At 42.6% G+C, this 13,514-nt stretch overlaps 2 protein-coding genes across 3 annotated transcripts in view; both read right to left on the bottom strand.

Annotated features, from left to right (window-relative positions):
* SPECC1L (sperm antigen with calponin homology and coiled-coil domains 1 like) overlaps window positions 1–1,439 on the bottom strand; it is a 57,678-nt gene extending 56,239 nt beyond the window's left edge. Inside the window, exon 1 of the mRNA XM_015878185.1 lies at window positions 1,260–1,439. The gene's annotated coding sequence lies outside the window, so the exon portion shown is untranslated. The remainder of the gene's footprint in view (window positions 1–1,259) is intronic.
* Window positions 1,440–2,908: 1,469 nt separating this feature from the next.
* Window positions 2,909–13,514, bottom strand: part of BCR (BCR activator of RhoGEF and GTPase) — a 92,724-nt gene continuing 82,118 nt past the window's right edge. For both annotated transcript variants that reach the window (XM_015878272.2, XM_015878271.2), the window contains 4 exons: window positions 12,516–12,650; window positions 11,844–11,949; window positions 10,715–10,877; window positions 2,909–10,000 (listed from right to left, as the gene is read on the bottom strand). In XM_015878272.2, the coding sequence (XP_015733758.1) occupies window positions 9,911–10,000; window positions 10,715–10,877; window positions 11,844–11,949; window positions 12,516–12,650 (494 nt within the window). In that variant the 3' untranslated portion in view covers window positions 2,909–9,910. The remainder of the gene's footprint in view (window positions 10,001–10,714; window positions 10,878–11,843; window positions 11,950–12,515; window positions 12,651–13,514) is intronic.

Raw genomic sequence — 13,514 nt, forward strand, 5'->3', positions numbered from 1 at the left:
CAAGAAAACAACTGGAAAAAAAGCGCAGTTTTCTTCTTTCCTTACTCCATACAACTCACCAGCAAAGAAGCTGTTTTTTTCATCAGCTTAATATTTAGTGATACTGTCACAGAACATACTGCCAGCTCCGTTTTTCAGATCGTTATGGTAAGAAAGAGCACTTGGACTATCTGCTCCCAGCTCTGAGCCAGGCCTGGGACCACTGAGACCACATCAGAGTGACACCTACCCTGATCCTGAGCACCTCTGGGGACAGAATCACAGAATGACCCGGGTTGGAAGGGACCTCAAGGATCATGCAGTTCCAACCCCCCTGCCTGGCAGGGCCACCAAACATACACCTTTACTAGATCAGGTTGCCCATGGCCCTGTCCAACCTGGCCTTGAACACCTCCAAGGACGGGGCATCCACAACTTCCCTGGGCAGCCTGTTCCAGGGCCTAACCACTCTCCTAGTGAAGAACTTCCCCCTAACATCCAACCTAAACCTTCCCTCTTTTAACTTAAAACCATTAACAGTGAACCCAGCACCCCGTGGGCAGCCTGGGCCAGAGCCTGTCTACTCATCCATTCAGAGACCAAACTATTCAATGCATTTTTGTTAGCTACCACCTAACAACAACGGGGCTGGAGGAGGCACTGTGATGCTGAGCTCCTGAAGGGCTGTGATGCCCACACTGATCCCGCCAGGCTCAACTCCACCTCAGGCAGCCGAAGTCCACGCAGAGAATCTCTGTGCAGGAAGCAGAGCTGTGTTTGCCTTTGGGGCGAGCAAAGCTCTCTCGGGCCTCATCCTCTACCAGAGTGCACGGCGCTTTTCACTCAGAATTAACAACTCGCAACATATCTGCCGCTCCAGAAGCGCAGTTTTTAGGTCCTGGCACACACGTACACACAGCCGGGCTGGCACAGAGCGGTACGAGTGTCAGTGTCTCACCGCTTCCCTCAGTGCCGCTCTGCGCTGTTACTGCGGCCCCGCTCCGGGAGCAGCAGCAGCAGCGCCCCAAAGCGAAGCAATGCGCACCGGGACACGGGAACAGCTCGGAACGCACACACTGCTCCCACCTCCCGCCCCACAACCCGGCTCCGGCCCCTCAGCGCTACCCCGCACCGCCCCTTCAGGCCACCCCCGGGCTGGCGGCCGGACGGCGCGGCCCCTCAGGGCGAGGCGGGGGGGAGGGACGCGGGGCACGGCCTGTGGGGCCTTCACGGCCCTGAGAGTGGACCCTCGGGGGTCGGAGCCGGCGCTCGGCGCTTACCGGGCAGCCTCCTCCTCCTCCTCCTCCTCCTCCTCCTCCTCCTCCTCCTCCTTCCCGCGTCTTCGCGGCGCGGCCCGACGTGAGCAGACCAGGCGCTGCCGGGCCGCGCGCGCCGCCGGCGGGAGGCGGAGGGGGCACGGAGGGACCCCCCCCCAAACCTCGATCCGTCCCGCCCCTCGCGGGCGGTGCCGCCGCAATGCGCATGCGCCAGCCGCGTCGACCCGGGGCAGAGGGGGCGCATGCGCAGTGGGCTAGTGCGCGCTCCTATTGGCGGGCTGGGCTCGGCTCTTGTAGTGCAGCAGAGTCACAGAATGACCCGGGTTGGAAGGGACCTCAAGGATCATGTAGTTCCAACCCCCTGCCTGGCAGGGCCACCAAACATACACATTTACTAGATCAGGTTGCCCAGGGCCCCGTCCAACCTGGCCTTGAACACCTCCAAGGACGGGGCATCCACAACCTCCCTGGGCAGCCTGTTCCAGGGCCTAACCACTCTCCTAGTGAAGAACTTCCCCCTAACATCCAACCTAAATCTTCCCTCTTTTAACTTAAAACCATTTCCCCGTGTCCTGCTATTATCAGCCCTTTCCAAGAGTTTACTCCCCTCCTGGCAGTAAGTTCCCTTCAGGTATTGAAGGGCTGCAATGAGGTCACCCCGCAACCTTCTCTTCTCCAGGCTGAACAAACCCAACTCCCTCAGCCTGTCCTCATAGGGGAGGTGCTCCAGCCCCTGATCATCTTCCTGTCCCTCCTCTGGACCCTTCACAAAATCTCCATGTCTTTTTTGTACTGAGGGCTCCACACCTGGACACAGTACAACAGATGGGGCCTCACAAGAGCAGAGTAGAGAGGGACAATCACCTCCCTGTCCCTGCTGACCACTCCTCTCCTGATGGAGCCCAGGATCCCATTTGTTTTCCGGGCTGCCAGCAGCTCCACAGCGTAGAGGCTGTTTGCTGCCTGGTCCTACAGCACAGTTTGATTACCTTTACAGGGAAATGTTTCTTACGTGCTTACGATGAAGGTATAATTCCCTGTCCATTCCTCTCTGTGCTGGTAGGGGTCTTTGTGAAGGGGAGAGCGGCTGGGAGCACTGAGCTGATTCATGAGGGGAGAGCTGAGCCATCTTACAGAGGGACTCCACATTCCAGCTATAAGAAAGCAAATGTTATACGTTATACAGATCCACCGTGGGTAAGAGAAGCATTAATAATGCCCACAGAATTCCCTTGGGAGAACTGGATTTAAGTAACTGATTCAATTCACACCTCGATTGCTACAGAACACTAATTTAATGCGATATTTAAAGAGGTCTTGTAGTACCCTACAAAGCCAAAACTGATTTAATAGCAAATATATAATAACAGCTGAAGTGCTCTAGAAGCATGATGTCTGAGGCTGGCTGCATTACTAAAGTAATAATCCTAGTAAGGGATTAATTACATACCTGATAATGTACCATTTTGCCCAGCTACTTCCCTGTCTTCCATGCTGTTCCTGTATATCATAGTTGCTTTAATTCATACTGGCCTGTAGATTTCACTTAATACAGCTTTTACCTTGTAAGACATGAGGTAACTGACTTTGAAAGAGTAGCGGTAACTTCTCTACATTTGGCAATCTCAATCAAACACAATTCACACACTGAGTTTAATGTAGGCCCAGTTTTTAATTAAATAAGACCCAAAGAACCCTGACAAACAGATACAGGAGATTTTATTTAACACTGTGTACAAAGAAAGGCTACAAATGCCTTAGACTTGTTTTCTTCCCCCAAATACAGTTATTTTATCCCTCTCATACCACTTATCTCAGAAAATAAAACAAAAAATAAATCCTGAATGATTATTTTCCCCCTTTTTCCATTTTTTTTTCCTCCCATGGGCCTAAACTGAGAGATATTTAGCAGTTGTTCCAACACCTTTCAGTATTAAGCTATTAGGATTGGTTTCCTTTGCAAAAAACAGAGCACTGAGATACCGAAGCACTGACAACAGCAGTATGAAATGTCAACTCTAACACAGTGGGATTAAAATAACACCAATAGTATTAATTCTGAAGAAACCCCAAATTATCCAAACAATAACAAGTTTTCTTCTACATCTCATAAATTACCACTAATTATATAATTGCATTTGTATTTAAGTAGTCTTATTACCTCCTTTCATTGGCATTCTTCATGGATTATAAACACTTGTAACAGAGATAAGAACAAACTACACAACCAGTATATGCAAGAGAAGGCTTTGTTTTGTTCTTGTTGGTTTTTGCTAGACAGACACAGGAAGGACAATACATCACACATGTCCTTCCATGAGATCACATTTAACTTCACCGTACCATTGTGGTGCTGTCATCCAGCATTAATTCTTCACCCTATTTTTGCTGCCTTGGATAGTTCCTAGTTATTGATATCCCACCTCTGTAACAGATCTATCCCTGTGTATCCAGGATTCCAAATTACTGACCAACTTCCAATATTTTTTGTATGGAGCTCAAGATAAGATTTCTCCTGATACTCCTGAGCAGAGTGGATGCATTAGAAGAGGCTGTTGTGAAGAACTTCTCTGCTATGTCAGCATTTTCATTATACTACTGCTATGTTTGAAGGAGTTTTAATATTTAGAACAGTTTTCAGCTATTTCCATAATCCCATAATGGTAATAGAAGTCCTCTCCCAAAACATGACTAAAATGGAGAAAATTTGAGCTTGCCTGTTTATATTGGGGGTTGATAATTCAATTAAGCACTACAAAGAAGAGATGGGATGGGTCTAACCCCATATTAGCTTTCTGGGCTTTGCTTGACCAGGGAAAACACAAGCCTCTAAGGATCAAGGCCATCTGCTCGCTGGTGGGCTCTTCCCATTGTGGTTCTTTTGGCCCATGTGTGGGAAGCAGCTATGTTCTCTTTTCAGGCAGGAAGCTGTTTTGTATACAAGAATGCTCCTCCATATATCCACAGGGATATAAACTGGTCTCCGCAGATGAATGGCTGATCTGTAGAATGCCCTGAAATCTCAGAACATCTTGTCACTGCAATAATTACACGTACACAAGCCCTAGCAAAAAAATCTAAGAAGTATTCTCCATTCTGATGAATCACTTCAATGAGATCATCTGAGCATGACTGCAATTAAGACAGAGCAGTAAAACAAACATTTCTTCTAGGCTTGGGCACTCTGTAATCATATTCATTCGCAAGTATGCTTGAACAGGCAAAAAAATAGAACGTTTCTTACTTCAAAACAAGCCCATGCAAAACTGGAGCTATAACTCAATCTGGTCCACTCTGTACAAGAAAACTGGAAGTATTCTAGCCATCTCCAGGAATAGCCCTGCTATAAACTCATTTCTACAGTATAGGATTATGTAGTTTCTGTTGGAAAAGGAGAAGAATGGAGATAATGCAGACACTCCATTTGCTTTGGCCCTACTGTTTCTGTCATTCAATCACTGCAGGGTGTTGTGATATTCTATCCTCGCAGCTTAGAAACAGCTTCTTCTAGCATAAACTGTATTGTAACCTCCTGGTTCCCTTTGTCTTTTCAGTAGTGTTTCCCCTTTGGTATAACACACTGGTACTCTTGCCATAGGGGAAAAGAAAAATGTAGAGATCATGTGATAAGCTTTGCTTTCTTGGCACTGAACCATGAAGTTTCAGTAGTGAGAAAGAGGGTTGCAGCACATCCGAACTGGGAGGCTGCAGCAGCTGAATTCCTGGCATTCCTAAATTAATGTTTATTTACTGACAAGGCAGTCAGTTATTGAGGCCACAGGTCTTCTGCTGGAACTTGAAAGGAGAGTTTCTGCTTTGTGCTGCTCCAGATCATCTTATCAGAATGATTCCTAATTATGGTGGTGTTTTTGGTTTTTTTTTTTCCAGTTTATGTCAACTTTCTTCCCTCAGACTTCGGTAAGAAATAATTAGCCATGAGCACCTCCTTCAATCAGCAGTTCTTTCTTGATTTTAAGGATGATCCATCTACTTTCATCTACCCACTGAAAACTTCCATGGAATGCATACGGGCATCCATTTAATTCTGGCTGAGAATGGAAGGCTGCTAATATTAATGGTAAGGCTCCATGATCTCAGCTGCAAGTACCATGTGTTAAAGGAAGTGGATGGTATCAAATTGATTTTTTTTAGACAGCACTACAAAGGAATGTTAGCAAAGCTTACAAAGAAAAACATATGTGGACTAAATAAAAACATAAGAAGGAATAAGTAAGTGACTGACTTGCCAGCTACTCCAGATTATGATGATTCTGAACATATTTACTTGCTTTTTCAGATTTTTCTGCAAGGAACAGAAGCAAATCTCTTCTATCTAGCATGAATGTACTGGTCTTCTATTACTGCAAGTCCTCATCTTTTTGAACTGAAAAGAGAAAGAGCAGAGGCTTTTCTTAAACATTTCCCACTTCTTCCTAACATTGCCATAGTAAGAATGCCACATCTCAGCACTGCCTCAGCAGAACAAGCACTGAAAACAAAGCATTAATCAGTGAGGAACCAGAGAGGGTTGCTTTTTTTGCCATCAGATTTTAAGTATCTTTGAAAGCCGTGTCGGTCAATTTACATTTTGTACATACTTAAAAGAATGGTACATTAACATAAATGAACAAGTTGTCGTGCCTTCCAGTGTTACAGTGGGTGACAGGCAAACTTAGAGATCCACATATGCTTTGCGGAACAGTACATCCATTTAAATAAGCTCACATAAAACTAACTCAACAGTGAAACACAATTTTAAACGGGTAAAATGAATAAGCTGTGAAAATACTGCAGCTCCTATCAACACACTCTGTGATTCTACCACCTCGTGGCCAACACAACATACTGCAGTTCTGCTTTATCTGCACGCTGATTGCCTTAACATGAGCAATGGAAGGTCGGAATCAAGGCAGGCAGGTGACATCAGCAAATACAGTCAGTGCACAGCTGTACTTTGCCCTTAGCTGATACATTAAAACATAGCAGCGTTAAAATACAGCCTGCAATAGCTCGGCTGCTACCTCAACTTGCTTAAAACTGTGTGAGGATAAAGAACATCAGCAGCATTTCAATGGATGCGTTTCAGTTTGATTTCAATCTCTTCCCATGAAAAGCACACACAAAACAAAGTTGAGAACTATCTAGTACTATTTACTTCTTGCCCATCATCAAACCTTTTATTTTGCTTTGCTTTTTAATTAAAAACAAAAACAACTAATAAGTGTTTTAAAAAAGAGAGAATTTTAGAATGTTTTCTAAATGCCAAGAAACCTATGCTTCTTTCTCTTCTTAAACTGGAGGTACAGTCTGTCCTAACAACCTGCAATATATCCACTGAAGCTAATGTTAATGTTTCAGCTGCATGCAGCTGAAAGCTGCTTTAAGAAATTTCTTTCCAATACAGTAAAAACAGAAAGAATATAAACTCAGTGCAGTTTTGAAGGGTAATTTTTGGCTAGTTTGCTCTTATGTTGTTTATATTGTACCTTTTCTTACACAAAATGGAGAAGCTAGATTTTCTGACACAGCTCATGGGGGCTTATTAACTCAGAAGACCTTCTCTAAAGCCACGTTTTACAAGTCCCTTTATGTTTTAAGCGTGATAAGGCTTATTAAAAACACAACAAAGTTTAAAAAACAAAACACAACCCACACCCACAACATCCCTTGGAAAAGAAAACAAAAGCCTTTTGGAAATGCTTCATTTCTGAACACATACGTCTACCTGAAGAAAAACTTAAACTGCAAAATTAACAGAAATTCTAGAAATCAATTCTCATATTTCAAATCAGTCCATGATTTCATCATTAGCAGAAACGTCTGCTGTTTTTTCCAGCCCAAAATTACCAGCTTTGGGGAAAACATACTCAACAGAAATAATTATTGGGTTACGTTAAATTACCTTTTTTTTATTCCCTGATCCACATGCCTGCATGTTAGATTACGTTACATTAGAACTGAGCATTGTAACTGAGAGACTAAAGCGACAACCTGTAACAGTAACCAAAGCAAAAGCCATTTCTCATGGTTACACACCATACATCAGTAACTTAATATTAATATTAATTTCCTATATAAATAAAAATAAAAAAGTTGGGTAAAAGTAAATTGGCACAGTCATTATGGTATTGCTTTCCAGTTTCAACACTGCAAGGAGCAGCCACAGATTCTGAACACGGAAAGGAAAAGGTTTTGTCACCCAACCACCTGCTGTACTTTGCTTCTGCTGTTGGTTTGTGGGGCTTTTTTTCTCCCCAGTGCAGTCAGCAGCAGTGCCACTGCATCAGATGCACCACACAACAGCTTGGAATGGGCAGGTGTGCAGCTAACAGAAAAAGGATTGTTAAGGAACTACTATGTGGAAAATGAGAACAAATACATAAAACCAAAACCACGGAGTAGTTTACTGGTCTGCCTGACTTAGGTCAAAGGTTTTCAAGATTGTGACTAATTTTTACCTTCAAAAAAGGCAGAAATAAATATAAAAAAATGCTAAGCCTTCAAGTTTTCTTGCCTTCGTTACCCCCTCCCCCCAAAAGCACCTCCTACAATAAACATTTTTTCTGTTTTCCAGATTCAGAAGTCGGAATGTAATGGAAATACATATAAGAGAGAAGGAATTTCTAGTTGTACATTACATTACAAAGAGGTTTGCTCCCAGACCTAAGAAGGGAGGGATACTAAGCAATATAAATTCTTAAAAGGATCCTTACATAGCATGCAAAATGTTGATATACTCACAAAATTGGAATTGCTATTTTTTTCCTTTTTGAATTTGTAACTTCACAGTACAATATTTTCTAATATTATGCAGCAGTCAAAATTACATTGACTACAAAATCATTTCCCTTCTGGTATTATTTTTTTCTCTCCATTCGTTTGAAATACTCCCTTGTTGGTGTTTTTATATATATATATATTTGTAACTGAGAGACTGCAGATCACCCATCAGAAAACATCAAATTCAGCATCACAGGGGTTGCTTTGTCTGTGGCATTTCTCCTCAAATGATATTGGCCATCCAACTACACCAATCAAGATCTGTCCTTCCCTCCCCTTCTCCATGCTGATTCCTCCCCTTGTCTTCATGCTGCACTTTTCTTCTTGCCTGGATGATGGATGGTTGCCACCAAGCAGATGCTGCATAACCAGGTAGGAAGCAAAGGGGGCTGGAGTTGTTAATGAAAATGGAGTAATTCCCACCTCTCTCAGGATGTTTGGCACAGCTGCTTCATAGACAGAACCCTTTGCTCTGGATGCCAGCAATTAGATTATGCTTTCAGTTCTCTAGACAAATACCACTGTCCTTTATGCCTGTGTAACCCCCATGGCTTTGACCACGTTAGGCAGGAAGATACCAGCCTAGTATTTAGTGAGACCTGCTGTACCGCTCCATGTAGCTCCACAGAAATCCCTTTACTACTCTTACTTAAAACAGGCTTGAAATTTCTGAAGAGTACCCATGCATACTACTGGCTAGGTTGTCCATAAAGTACATTCTGACATATTTATCAAAGCATCTATCAGAAGACGACTCTCATAGAAGCAATGCACATACAAAGCCTCCAAAATTCAAGTACATATCTATATATTATAAAAAAAAAGGAAGATGTTCTGATGAGAGTAAGCAGCCTGGCAACCTGATAACCACTAATAACTTGTTTTGTCCACAGATGCTTCAATTATTTTTGTTAACATCTTTTCTTTGGAGTGTTGGGAATTAACAGCCTTCCCAACTAATTTTCATTAAGTTTGGCAGAGTCTAAGGAATTTAGCAATCCTCTCTGGATAATATTGCTCCTGCTTCTATATGCAAACAAACAACAAATCACAAAGTACTGACTCAAACCATCCCTGCCTCTCTTTAATTTGCTGTATTTATTTGTATTGAAAAATCACTGAGTCTGGGCCCTTCAACACCCCTGCCCTCAAAAAAAAACCCATGCCATCACAAGTGCAACGTAGGCAAGAGCACGGCATCTCCTTGTATAAACATCTGCAGGAGAAGGGGTGGGCAAGACAAATAAAAAAGTTTGTGTTGTATGCAAAACTGTATCACTTCTTTAGAACCCTGTTCAAATCAGGACTTCAATTTCTGAGGAGGGTATCTTAGATCCCAGACCCTTCTTTCCTCTTCTTGCAAAGCCATGCTATTTTTATGGCCTAGAACAGTACTTTAAAAACAGCAGTTATTAAAGACACAGTTGTGAAAGATCCTTTAACTCCCTCTCACCCAAAAAAGGGTATCCTATCAAGTGGTCCATTAGAAATCTTGATGCTTCTTTACGACAAATCCATAAAGTGAGGAATGCCTTTCATCACATTCCCAACAAGAGTAACACCCACACTCAGTGGTGCATTTGTTCAAGTGTCTATTGCTCCTTCTAGTGGAGATTCTGCACAGCTCTATCTCCGCTTCCATTCTCATCCTCCTGATCAAAAGAAGGTATTTTTCTACCTTCTCTTCTGCTCGCCACTGGTTAAATAACAGCAGAAGCACTGAGGGCCATCATTCCCCAGAAGAGGAACAGGCCAGAAATGTCTGAAGAATCAGAAGAACCACAAGTCCTCCTTTTTTCAAGAGTGGCAGATTCATGCCAAGAACAGGTTGGGTTTGTGGGGTTCTTTTGCAGTCCTGTTGGCATCACACACATCTACACCTCTGTGGAAAAGAGAATGCTTTGCCTCTTGCTGTCTGGGGTAGGGATGGTCTCTAGCTGCAGGAAGTACAGAAGGACTTGAACCTGGAAAGAGAAATAAATGGGTAAAAATAAAGCCCTGTTAACTCATTGTCAGGCTGGCTGTTTGACAACTGGCAGATGACTGCACTGCTCTACAGAGAAATTTCTTTGCACTTACTGTTTTAATACAGTATATAATACCAGGAGGAATATTAAAAATTCCAATGCTTTGAAGGCTCTTTTCACCTTCAAGGATAGCAAAGCATTCACGTTCCACTTTGCTGAATAAATCTGATCTATGAATTGCTGTCACTCAGTGAAGGAAGTAAAAAACAGCATGATGAGCTGATGCAGCCTCTAGGCTCCTCTAACTGTCTGCACTGCCTTCAGAAGGCTGCAACAGCAAAAGAAACCTGAATTTAGCAAGGATTATTGAGCACTGTGGAAAAAACAGACAGTCCTTTTATCCTAGGCTAGTAATGCAGCACTCAGAAAGCCTCGAGACAGCTCTCCAAAACCTTACTGTGCGCAGAGAATGCAGCATGTGTGCATATCAACTTTTTTTCAAGCTCTATTTCTACAGGTACAAATTGAACTGCCTGAAGAAACACGGTTCTATAAACAGTCTACAACATCTGTGCTGGGGGGTGAAAGTTGTTTATGTTTCTCAAGACTGCTATGAAAACAGAGGAGGAAAGCTGAACAAGGCCTTGTTAGATGACTACAGTTTCCTTGCTACTGCCTTTAAATGATTCAATACTACATTTCAAGTTTTACCTGGGACATGACTTCTAGTGACCAGCTATCAGTCATTGTTATAGGTTGGGTTGGGTTGGCAGGGATTTTACTGTCCTTCTCTGAAGGTCTGAGCAGCGTTGGTCCAAAGACAGTCGCAAGATTATGCAGGGACATCTTGTTAATGCTCTCCCTCTCAGCAACCCTACGAAAAGAAATAACAAGTTGGATCTTTGTAAATATCTGAGTTTGGAAATGTTCTTTGGTAAGTTAACTACATTTATTCCTTTTGAACAAATTTAGAAGCAAGCACTTTGTCTATATGTTCCCAAATTGACTGTATACATAAATAATACCTTGACCTGACAGCTACAATCCTAGGCACTCTACAGATCCTTGATTGAGAAAGGGACTGCTGATCGTTTGGTCAGGCAGAAGTGAGACAGGAATACAAGAATGTTTTCCATCCTAGCTTCATAAATGAGAAAACTGAGGCACACAGGTTGGAACATGAGTCTGTAACAAAAACAAGCCTAGATTTCCTGGATTTTAATCCAGGACCTCAGTCACATCTTCGACCTCTACAGTGACAGTCTCTGGTATGTACATATACTAACTAAAATAATGTGCGTGTATTAAACAAGTTTACTGTATCACTATCAAACACGTGGAAATATTTTTTCACAGTTGCAACCATATTGCAAAGACAGAGGAGATCAGTAAGACCAGTCTGAACAAGGAGCTGACAACTCCAGTCAGAAGTGCAGAACTGGAATTTTTAAAGATATGTTAGAAAGCAACACCCTTTGAGACAGCACTGATGAGTCCCTTAAACACAAAGTTTCACAATTAATACTGAAACCTTCCCTGATGCAGGTGTGGTTTTGTGGAGATATCACAGAAAGGATTTGCATTTGCACTAGATAAGTCCTGAGACTTTTGTTACCCCTTTCATTCAGTTCTAATCCTCTCAGTTTCGGTGAGAAAGCAATTTGGGATTCAGTGCTTCACTAAATGAGCATGAAGAATCAGTAGTTATATGATGAGCGCATCAAATCAGCAAATGCTTCTTCATTTGCCTAACTCAGCCTGTGCTCGAGAAGAAGGCTCCTCTTTTCATAATAATGATACTTTACACATTCAATAAGTATCTAAAGGATCCAAGCATTACCTTTTTAAATGGTCCAAAAGGAAAAGGAATGTGACAAGGTTGGGTTCTGGAAGTGATAACAATAGATTCAACATACAGCTTTCCTTTGCAACGGGATCTGAAAGCGCTACAAGACAAAAAATAATAAAACATTACCGTAAGCAGTGAATTAAAAATTGACTGACTGTATAATGTCCCAAACCTACAAATATAGTTGGTCCTGAATGGACTGTAGTTGCATCAGGTCAGGCATACACAAATGCTCCAGTGTCTGAAACCCTTTTCCCTCTAGCAGTTCACATGCTTGCAGATGTGAAATCATTAGGATGTTTTCCCCTTCATTAAATATAACAAGGTATTTCCCCCCTCCAAAGAGGACTTCCCTGGAAGACTGGGCAAACAAAAAGCACATACTCAACAAGTAGGCTGTCATTCAATCTTTGTCTGCCCTTCAGTAACCCAGACATTTCCAGCTTACAAAAAAGAATGGCATTTGCTCATCCTCAAACTTGCTGCAAGATGATGTCATTCCAAAGCTAATTTCCGAGATCCATTCCACTTCCCTTACAGTTTGTTCCAACCTTCTGTTCTGTTGTAATACAGTTCTGTACTGCTTTAGGAGCAGCCTCCTGCAGAAAAGCATCTTTAACACACAGATCCAAGTCATCAAGAGTTATTTCTGCTATTACCTACCAATGCCCTCTGCAAAGTTGGGGTACAGTTCATCTGTAAAGAGAGGCTCAGGCAGCTCTCGAAAGTACAGCTTCAATGTGCCTGCAATAGCATTAACATCCATCTCGCTCATCATCACTGACACATCTTTGTTATCTGAAAGAGGGAAGAGGGGAAGAAGGGTTAATAAATTGCTGGCCTTGCATTCAGTTTTTGCGTGCTTTGACTCCTTGTTTATCCACTGTCTTTGTCCAAACAGCTGAGAGTTTTCCTGTTTACATTTCTCTCAATTAAATGCCAACTGAGAAATGCTGCACAAATGGCTGCAGTTTCCAGCTTTATATCAACTAGAAGGAAGTTCACACTGGTTCCTTCTGCTCCATCAGCAACCTAGTCCTGATCTAGAAAAAGCCCTGCATGACTGCGTTTGTATGCATTTCAGCTTTTCCTTAATGCTCGCATTGATTATTCCAGCTCCCTGCCTCAAACAGCTTAGAATAAGAGACTCTGAGGCTGTCCAACTCCTACTGAGTGCAGCTGAAGTACGCAGGCAATTCAAGGGCTCACATTTCAGTTTGGTTACTTTAAAGAACAACAGAACCACCTCCTTCCCTGAAAACAACCATCAACCAGCAGAGCCAGTGCTGGCTTAGCAGAAAACAGCATTTAATGTAAATGAAGTTGTTTTTCAAAGTATGAAACACCTTTACTTGCACTAGTGAGGATTCACAAATCAATGCTTTTGGTAGCTTAGGGGGACAGAAAGGATAATAGGAGAATTGAAGAAATGCCACAAAAATAAAGTAAAAAGAGGTCAAGAGGTCTTTTGGTTACCAGGTGGATGCTGAAAGTATGGCAGAAATTTCCTTTTCCATAGCACAGCAGTCTGGAGGTGTTTAATCTGCTGGGTTTGGATCTCTTTTGGGGACATGTATGCCATTCCTTTAAATGCAGCGGCATTAAGGAGCATTGTTCTGTACGAGATCAAGGAAGGCTTTAAAATACTGATCAAAATTAGCT

Source organism: Coturnix japonica, chromosome 15, assembly GCF_001577835.2.
Source record: "Coturnix japonica isolate 7356 chromosome 15, Coturnix japonica 2.1, whole genome shotgun sequence".
NCBI classification, from domain to species: Eukaryota; Metazoa; Chordata; class Aves; order Galliformes; family Phasianidae; genus Coturnix; species Coturnix japonica.